This window comes from Babylonia areolata, chromosome 17 (genome assembly GCF_041734735.1).
Source record: "Babylonia areolata isolate BAREFJ2019XMU chromosome 17, ASM4173473v1, whole genome shotgun sequence".
NCBI lineage: Eukaryota > Metazoa > Mollusca > Gastropoda > Neogastropoda > Buccinidae > Babylonia > Babylonia areolata.
The window spans coordinates 17,941,752-17,952,354 of NC_134892.1; the positions used below are offsets into that span (position 1 = coordinate 17,941,752).

Consider the following 10,603-nt stretch of genomic DNA (forward strand, 5'->3'; position numbering starts at 1 on the left):
ATTAGTGATTTGATGACTGGCAAAGTGAGTGATTGATAGATTAATTGATAGGCTAATTGATTGATTGATTGATGTTTACAGGGTCTCTGTCTCCCAACACCACAGCTAGCCCCCACTACACTGGTCCCCCAGAGCCCTCACCTGCCCACTTCACACCTGGCTCCCAGATGACAGGCCACCTGATGTGATCGTCATGACAACTGCCACCTGTTGTGACTGTCATGACAACTGCCATCTGATGTGACTGTCATGACAACTGCCACCTGTTGTGACTGTCATGACAACTGCCACCTGATGTGACCATCATGACAACTGCCACCTGATGTGACCATCATGACAACTGCCACCTGATGTCACCGTCATGACAACTGCCACACGATGTCACCGTCATGACAACTGCCACGTCATCAGTTCCTGCCACCTGGCTGTGATGACATACCACCTAAACATGTTTTGTCTCAACGTTGGTGTAAAGATGTGTCACCACCTGAACATGTTTTGTCTCAACGTTGGTGTAAAGATGTGTCACCACCTGAACATGTTTTGTCTCAACGTTGGTGTAAAGATGTGTCACCACCTGAACATGTTTTGTCTCAACATTGGTGTAAAGATGTGTCACCACCTGAACATGTTTTGTCTCAACATTGGTGTAAAGATGTGTCATTATGATGTGCTGGTTTGTTTGTTTGTTTGTTTATTTGTTGTTGTTGTTTGTTTTTGTTGTTGTTGTTTTTTGTTGTTGTTGGGGTTTTTTGTTTTTATCAATAATGATTGTTACGTTCGGGGAGAAGAATGAATATCATTCTGATAAATGGTGCATGAAAGTCCTATTATCCTGAATACAACAAAAAGTGCATTATTGTGTGGTTGAGTGAATCAATGAAGTAAAAGACAATGGCAATAAAATGGTTAGAAAGAAACCAACAGTTCAACAAAGACATGTAGTCAGAATCAGTCAATGATTAACAATGATAAATGAATTGGTTATGCTTTTTTAACTTCTTTTTTTTTCTTTTCTTTTTTTTGCGCAAGGCTGCATATCTTAGACTGCTGCTTAATTTGGGTAGTCACCTCCAATAACAATCCAATCACTGTTTCCAAACAGTACTGATAGGTAGAATAAAGTGGTGAAGAGAAGCAAGTGTTTTGAAATTACTTTGCAAAGATTATTACAGAGATCAGGAGCTGTGTAAAAGGAAGAGTGGATGACAAATTATGAACACCTCCAAGACAATTGGGCTTCATTGTAAGATCATTGTAACAAATATCACTGGTTGTGATGCCTGGTGTGACTAGTTTAAATGTCAAATGTGGGGGCAGTGTCAGGGACTGACCCACCAAGGGACACCACTCACAGTTCAGCAGTTCCCCCAAAGTTTGTGTGGTGAAATGTCACTGTTCTTTGACTTCCCAAAGCTGACAGGGAATGGGACTGACTGTGATTAGGAAGTTAATGATAGGTAGAAACAGACTGCATAGTATGAAAAGCATAACATTATTACTAAATACACATATAAAAGCATTATATGATGCAGATTACAAAGTCAAATATGTGGAAAAACAAACTGAATAATAATTTTTTTTAAATAAAGAAATAATGATGGTAATATGTACTTCTTAATTCACATGTAAAAGCATATGATGTAGATTAGAAAGTTGATAATACTGAGAAATATGCTGCATAATAGAAAATATCTATGTAATACTGGGTACAGAATCTTGAATGTAAAACTTGGTAAAAACCCACATCATTGTGTAGTTTTGTACAGTATTCCAACAGTTTGATGAGATTTACAAATCCTATTTGAATATCATTTTTCTTTAAATCATAACTCCATATCAGTCTCTGAAATGTAATTTCATTCACTGCATGACAAAAATGTTTGCATTTGTAATATTGATAAGATGAAAGAACTGGAGCTTACAAGATCTGTGTAAATGCACAAAAACAATATTCAATACTTCACTATGAGCCATGGACATTTGTACTTTATTACAGTCACATTGAAATATATTTCCTAAAAACAACAACAACAACAACAGTTAGTATATTTATGGAAACTTGAAAAGATAGGTTTAAAATAGCCTATCCTTGAAAACTTATCTTTGCATAAATGAGAGGAAACTGAAATATGTTCTTCTTCTGCATTCATGGGCTGCAACTCCCATGTTCACTCATGTGTACGGTGGGCTTTTAAGTCTATGACTGGTTTTTACCCAGCCATGCAGGCAGCCTTACTCCATTTTTTGGGGTGTGTATGCTGGGCATGTTTTTGTGTCCATAACCCATTGAAGACTGACATGGATTACAGGATCTTCTGCGTACAGACAAAAGGGGTCCAGGCACTAGCAGACCTGCACATACGTTGATCTGGGATATTGGAAATACCTCTACCCTTAACCCACCAGGTGCGCAGAAACCAGTGATGGAACTCAGGAAACTCGGGCAAGAATCCAGTGCTCTAACCATTCAGCCATCACACATCCCTCACACTGAAATACATTCTCCTTGCTGAATGATGAACACTCTGACATCACTGTGTGTGGATTACTTGTGAGTGGGCACATTCAGTTATACAGACAGTGGTACAGGAATGATGCTCAACACAAACATATATATATATATATATATATAAACATTTATAAACCATGATTGGAATATGTATACGTTCTGTGTGTGTGTGTGTGTGTGTGTATATATATATATATATATATATATATATATATGTATGTATGTATGTATGTATACACTAGGGAAGAAAAAGAAAACAGGAAAACAGAAACTATGAAAATGATTAAATAACAATTACTTAAAAAGATTAAAAAATTTATTTTAAAAAAACACACACAAAAAAACCCCATACAATTCACGTTATTATTACTTGGGTCTTTCTCAGTGCCTTGAGATTTCTTTTTAAGATATCATAATGATGGTAATTGCCAAATACAGTTAAAGGGAATGGAATGTCCAAGACCTTCATGATGATTTTAACCAAATTTGCACTGGTTTCTCACTCTTTCCTTTTCTTTCGTCTTTTTGTGTGTGTTCTAATTGGTTATGAGAGGTGAGGCACCAGACAGTTCCAGACTGCTGACTGAATTGGTCAGCACTGTGACATAGTATATTGCTGTGGAAAGTTGGGCGTTACGTGTGGCAGTATGCCTCAATTCACTGTATTGGTTCTATTGGTCCTGAGGTGGATGTCATCCACTTATGAGTCAGAGAGAATACTTTCCCCAGTGGAATTTGAGATGTTTGTGTGAAGCTTGTTGTAAAGTATGTGTGTGTGTGTGTGTGTGTGTGTGTGTGTGTCTGTCTGTCTGTCTGTCTGTTATTTATTTATTTATTCACTCATTTTGGGGGGAATTTTTATTTCTGTTTTCCCTCACTGAAAATCGAATATTCATTGTCAGTATTTTCTGTTTTGTTGAACCTTTAATGTATTCATGAATTGATTATTATTACTGATTATCTTATTGTGGCACACACACACCCACTAGTCTGTCAGTCTTCATGGTGCATGGAATGTATGTTATCATCACTGGCCTCCACTGGTCTGTCATGGTGCATGGAATGTATGTTATCATCACTGGCCTCCACTAGTCTGTCATGGTGCATGGAATGTATGCTGTCACCTCTGGCCTCCACTAGTCTGTCATGGTGCATGGAATGTATGATTTTTATTATCATCACCGGCCTCCACTGGTCTGTCATGGTGCATGGAATGTATGATTTTTATTATCATCACCGGCCTCCACTGGTCTGTCATGGTGCATGGAATGTATGATTTTTATTATCATCACCGGCCTCCACTGGTCTGTCATGGTGCATGGAATGTATGATTTTTATTATCATCACCGGCCTCCACTGGTCTGTCATGGTCCACTCTGTATCTCCCCCATGGAGCAGCAACATGTGCAATGAACAGACCAACTCACAAATGACACTCTCCGTTGCAATGGTCTGTAATTGTTTTGGTTATTATCATTATTATTACCATTATTTATGATTTGTATTATTGTGGTCTGTTTTTGGACAGATCAATAGAAAGAGTGTCCGGTTCTGTGTGAAAAGAGAAGCATATTTTTTGCTGGATTAACAACAACAAAAAATCCATGCAATTCAAGATTCAGGCCATGTACACTCCATATTTTTCTCCCCTTGTACATATCCCCCTCCCACTACCTCCCCTTCTCCCACCCTCATCTATCCAGTTTTCACCCATCTTCCCAACCAACTGTAAAAATTGTAAATTGAGCATGTGTTTTTCTTTCCCAGATAGTGAAGGCCAACTATAGCTGTTAGGAGTGGTGATGGCTTATGTTGTTTGTGCCTGGCATCATGTGTAAAGCGCTGTGCACAGTCGGCAGAGTTATACTGTGCACATGGCCTGCAAGGTTGAAGCACTCGTCACCTTTGCTGGGTTGGACATGTTGACCAAATGGATGACGTGGGATCGCCAAAGATAGTCTTCTTCTCTGAGCTGGCTAATGATGTACGGAACATCAGAAGACCACTGCAACATTTCAAGAGCTGCCTGAAAGCTTCCCTTGGGGCCTGCAGCATTCCCATCCTCAGGTGGGAAATCCTCACCGCTGACCAGAGTGCCTGTCCACTGGCTGCCTACCAGGGAGTTCCAGCGTTTGAGGAGAGGGTTCTTCAGGACCTCAACCAGATGTGACAGTCCTGCAGAGAGGAGACTGGATCTATCATCTGTTGCCAGCCCACATTGCTGCCACATCTGTGTTTCTGCCTTTAGGCTGCACTCCCATCTCCAAGGTCACTGACGTCTTCATCATTCACAACAGACTTCAGAGATCACTGGTCTTCTGGCTGACACATCAGGTATTCCTGTCCGTGTGAAGTTTGTGGAAATACATTAACTCCTTTTATTTATTTATGTATCTATTACTATGGAAATACAATGCTTATCTTATTTTCATTCATTCATATACATTTTTTTCTCTCTCTTTTTTTTATATAGATATTTTATGAACTGTTATTGTTGTTGTTATATAGTTGGCTGGCAGGCTGGTTTGTAACACTGAATTTCACATTACAACACAGCATGATCCAGACTAGTTAACTATGTGATGCAAACTTATTTACTGGAAAAAAAAAGTGTCAATAAATGTTGTATTTATAATACCCAATGTATGTTTTAAAGCTGGTAGAAATTTAGTGTCAGTAAATGAAATTATATATTTTATATCCAATATTTTTTCTACAGCAGCCAAGCCCCACATTGCTTTCTCTTCAGTGTGGAAAAGTGACATACATTTTGATCAGAATCATAGACTTGTTCTCAATACATTGTAGGAATCTGTATCTCTTCGATTTATGTGAATCACTTGGTGGATAATCCACTTCACATCTTTGAACATGTTACATATTACACTGATATTGTTACCAGAGTGTGCCTGTATTTCTCAGGCCAGCATAGAAAGTTTACACAACAGAAAGACAGGGTGGGTGACGTGGCAGGGCTGTATTTCTGCCTAGCATTTTAACCAGAGGAAAATTCTGCACTGGGATTTTTTTCTTTTCCAGCATTTTCTTGTTTTTCTGTCTTTTTGGTTATCCTTCCTCTTACCCATGTTCACTCAAAAACAACAAAATGTATGTAAATTGTGCCACAAAAGAAACATATCTGCTGTGCTTATGTGCAAACATACCAGTAGAAACTGAATGTTTGTTGACGCTGGTGGAAGAGAGTGTGTATATGCATTTTCCTGTGTGTGTGTGTGTGTGTTTGCTACTTCCTTTTTCTCAGGTACACACATGCTTGTGACTGAGACCTGTCAAGTTCACAGGAAAATGTCTTCACTGACTGATCATTCTGTGCTTCACCACTGTCCACTGAAGTTTTCAAAACTTGTCACTGTTACAAAGTGAAGGGGGTGGGGGTGGGTGTGACCATGAATCAAGGAAGAGCTGACTGTGACTTACATGGGTTTTCATGTTTACTATGTATTTTGCTCATTTCTAAAGTAACAGTGGTCAATTTTCGTCATCATGTAGAGAGTGAGGTCTGGTTTCATTGTGTCTGTTTTGGATTGTTTGATTTGTGGATGACATGAGTGAATAGACAAGAACAGTAAATCTCATTGCCAGTGTTAACACTGAAGACATCAACCACTGAATGCCAGTCCTTCCTGTACACATCTTCCCTATGCACTTCTGAATCCACTGCAGGTGACTGTTGTGATTCTGTTTTACGATTTGTATTTTGTCACAATGCTACAAATGAATTTGAACTCTTCGTCATATCAGCTTCAGCATTTGTTGCTAAAAACAGTCATTCATTTTGTATGTTTCTGTGACTTAATGAGTCTTCTTTTATGCACATTTCAGACTCCAAAACATTTTTTTTTTTCCTTTTCTTGTTAGATGGTAGGGGAGGGGGTGTCTTTTTACTTTAACAATGTGCGTCCACTTTTTTCTGAAGTAAAAAATATCCAAATAAAAGGTGTTAATTGGTACTTGACTAAGATCAAAATGTGTGTGTGTGTGTGTGTGTGTGTGTGTGTGAGAGAGAGAGAGAGAGAGAGAGAGAGAGAGAGAGAGAGTAACAAAGCTGTGGAAATAGCATTATTTGTTGAAATCCTACACGCTATTAAAATCTGATATAGCATATATTTATTGTGTATACATATCTTAGAGCCATTTTACCAATCATTATAGATCATTGTTTCATTTAGAACCAATTTTTCATGATGAGTAACTGCCATTTGCCAAAATCAGCTCCAATCAGTTTTCACACATTTTTTTCTTAGAGTATGTTGAGTGATTTGATATGCAGCCATATCTTGAACATAAGAACACAGGTGTACAAAGTTATGATTTTTTGTGTTACCTTTTTGATGCACATTCATGCTAAACACAACCTTTTTGATGCACATTCATGCTAAACACAACCTTTTTGAAGCACATTCATGCTAAACACAACCAGCAGCTGTCATCCAGTCTTGTGCAGCCAGACACGGAAGCAATGGTAAAACGCAGGTTTAGGAAGCGAGTGTCCAGTGGTTTGAGTCCCATGCAGGATGGGATTTTTACTCCCCCTCCACTAGGCCTTAAGTGCTGGTCTGGGTGCCTACCAGTATCATATGGATGAGGTCCCAAGTGCAGCAAATGGATTATCCCTGGAAAAATTCTGTAGAAAAACCCAGTTTGATAGCAAATCAAACTTGTGAACAGAAAAAAGAAGAAAATAATGAGGGTGGTGCTGCACAGTGGTGACGTGCTCTCCCTGGGGAGAGCAGCCTGAATTGTACACAGAGGAACCTGGTGTGCCACAAAGTAATACACTACGGTTCAATGCAATACACATGGTCACATTACAACGGTGAGACAGATTTCACAATGGTGCTCTCAGACTAAATGTATGAATTTTTCTGTCTGCTTGTTTTTAATGAACTGCTTGACTGCTGAACCTGGTGACATGAGATCAGTGCTGCATGAGTATGACAGGCATTTGGCACTGTCTGATTTCTTCACAATAGTGTAACTGATCTGAATGAACAAATGTAGTGCCCTCCCAAGAAGAAGAAGTCAGATAAATGACACCCTGACATGTAAGCTCTTTCTTATTTCAGTGACAGCCCTTCACAAACAGCATGCTCATCAGAAGCAATCAATGGATTTACTTTTTGCATGGTCTGAAACATACAATCTGAAATAAGTAGTTTGTGCGCAGAAATGGAATGCAATAGATATGACAACTTTTTTGTTTCTTTTTTTCTCAAGCATGTCATGTTTGCTGTGTGTTTCAGTAAATGATGCTACATCTGTGTTGACTCCAGTCAGCAACACTGTCCACTCCACACAGCACAGCACTGGCTGGAGCTGACTGTCTGACTTCTGTGGGCATGTGCTCTTTCAGCTACAAAAAGTGTGTCCGCCTTCTGGAAATTATGTTCTAGAAATGTTCTCTTTTCTATTTTTTTCCTTTTCATTATTCAAATGTTTTTGGTAGTTCCATGTGAAAACCCCTCCTTCCAGGCCTGTGAACAAAGAAGACCAGTGTAAGTTCAACCAGACTGAGAGAGACAGACACCTGCAGTGTTGGTCAAGAAATTTCAGAAACACTTCCAAAGATGAAGCCCTGGCAGTGGATAACCGTAGACTATGTGGTCCCAGTCCTTCCACTGGAGCCCATAGCACGCTCAGCTGTGGGTATGAGCTGGTGACAGGTAGAAGAAACACCTTTGACAGGGCTGGGACCTGTGTCCTCCCAGTTGAGTTGTCAGTCTGTGATACTGACCCCTTGGCCTGGCTTGTCTAGTGGTTTGTTTGTTTGTTTGTTTGTTGTTGTTTTTTTTGGGGGGGTTGTTGTTGTTGTTGTTGTTTTTTGTTTGTTTGTTTTTTTGTTGTTGTTGTTTTTTTTGGTTTGTTTTTTGTTTGTATAATTTTGTGTATTATATATATGGCAAAAAAAAACTATGAACATCAGTGACCTGTCCAAAGTTTATATGTATGAATATGACTATACTTGTGCCTGAATTTCTTTTCCAGGTTTTCTTTTTCAGGTTCTATGGGAAGAATTTTAATGGTGTTTTTAGCCCTGGTATAGCCTGGTGTCAGCAAGGCTATAAAGCAAAAATGATAACATCAACAAACATTAAACAGCACTCTTTCAAATGTGACTTTGTAAAGTGTAAGGAGAGAAATGGAGACACCCCCCAAAACCCCCCCATCTCACCTCCCATCACCCCCCTTCTCTCTCCATCATTGTACACTTGTCAGTGTGTCCCTACACTGGTGTACACAGTAAGATTGTCTGTATCAATACCTCTGTACACATAGTTTTACATAAATGAAATGTCTTGTTTGGAAAAATTAATAAAATGAATTAACTGAGATGATGCACATGATAATAAGCCCTGCATTCTTTCTATGCACACAAGCATTCACGGCACATGGGTTGAAAAAACAAATCCTTTTGTGTATACATTTTATGGATCTAATTATGCATCTGTTATCAACATAAAGTCATATTGGTTTACATACTTAATGCATCTTTGATCACAGTTTTTACAAACATTAGAGGTTGCTGAGGATTTATTTTTTCCCTGGAATTTGGGATTTTCAGATTTCAAAGAAGATGAGTGGAAAGTGGAATGATGGGGAAACTAATATGAAGATTCAGTTAGGTTTCATGAAACTAATATGAAGATTCAGTTAGGTTTCATGAAACTAATATGAAGATTCAGTTAGGTTTCATGAAACTAATATGGAGGTTCAGTTAGGTTTCATGAAACTAATATGGAGGTTCAATTAGGTTTGATGAAACTAAAGTGGAGGTTCAGTTAGGTTTGATGAAACTAATATGGAGACTCAGTTAGGTTTGATGAAACTAATATGAAGATTCAGTTAGGTTTGATGAAACTAATATGGAGGTTCAGTTAGGTTTGATGAAACTAATATGGAGGTTCAGTTAGGTTTGATGAAACTAATGTGGGGGTTCAGTTATGTCTGGGATTATTTCACAAGGCTGTTGGTATTCTACACTGGAATTCCTTCCACATGTATCAGTGTCAACCAGGCCTGACAGACACAGACACCTGCAGTGTTGGTCTTGAAATTTCAGCAACACTCCAAAACATGCATCCATGGAGTGGATGACCCTTGACTGAATGCTCCCAGTCTTCCCATTGGAGCCCCTAGCACATTCAACCCTGGGCAAGATATGGCCATGGGCCGAAAAATCCCACATCTGAAAAGGATTGAACCTCCTATTAGTCAGTCCACAAAGCTAACCACTTCACCACTTGTCAGTTCTTCATATTCATAGAAAACAAGATAATGTAAACTGTAAGCCAGATATATATGATCATATAAATTGAATGGTGTAAGTTTGGTATGTATTACAGAAGATGCACTATGATTATTGAATGTTTGAATATTAGGGGTTTTTTTTTCCCTTTTTGCAAGTGCATCTTTTTTTGTTTTTATCTGTATGTGTTTTTATTTTCAGCAAGAAAAATAAAGTATTCACTATGCATTGTTCATGTATTTAAGTTGCTAATAACTTTGATTGGTTTATTTGTCTCTTCTCCATCATCATCATCATCATCTTCTCTCTCTCTCTCTCTCTCTCTCTCTCTCTCTCTCTCCCTCTATGTATGTATGTATGCAAACAGGCATGCATGCATGTGTGTGTGTGTGTGTCACTGGGGTGCTGCACAGAACTGTTAACAAGTTTCCTCCAAGAATGTCGGTTGTGTTTCAAAGTCTTGATCTCTGATTTCAAAGACAGCATATCTTGCTTGTCAGGACTCATCGAGTCCGCTGAGTTCTTGCTCACTGTCAGGCCATCAGAGTCATCAGTGGTGATGGTTCATGATGGTTCTCTGAAAAAAATGTATGCATTCTATGGATTTCTACTGAACACAATACTTAAAGTATTTGAATTTGTTAAATCTCCAGTCTTTGATTTCAATCATAGAATAAATCAGGTGAATTCTTCTTATAACAAGAGAGGCAAGGCCTTCAAGACTCACTTGTGATACAATTTTTAAAAAATCCAAGCTTTTTATGTATTGAGTATAATTTCAAAATGTAATGTTTAAGATGAGAAAGATCAGTTTAAAGCAAATT

At 38.5% G+C, this 10,603-nt stretch overlaps 1 protein-coding gene and 1 long non-coding RNA gene across 2 annotated transcripts in view; both read left to right on the top strand.

The window, feature by feature from the left end:
• LOC143291697 (nephrin-like) overlaps positions 1 to 10,005 on the top strand; it is a 156,407-nt gene extending 146,402 nt beyond the window's left edge. The window contains exon 23 of the mRNA XM_076601718.1: positions 82 to 10,005. Coding sequence (XP_076457833.1) covers positions 82 to 188 — 107 coding nt within the window. The 3' untranslated portion in view covers positions 189 to 10,005. The remainder of the gene's footprint in view (positions 1 to 81) is intronic.
• LOC143291698 (uncharacterized) lies at positions 4,443 to 10,005 on the top strand. The gene is made up of 2 exons (XR_013056566.1): positions 4,443 to 4,846; positions 7,777 to 10,005. It is a non-coding gene; the product is annotated as an uncharacterized LOC143291698 (long non-coding RNA).
• Positions 10,006 to 10,603: the final 598 nt, after the last annotated feature.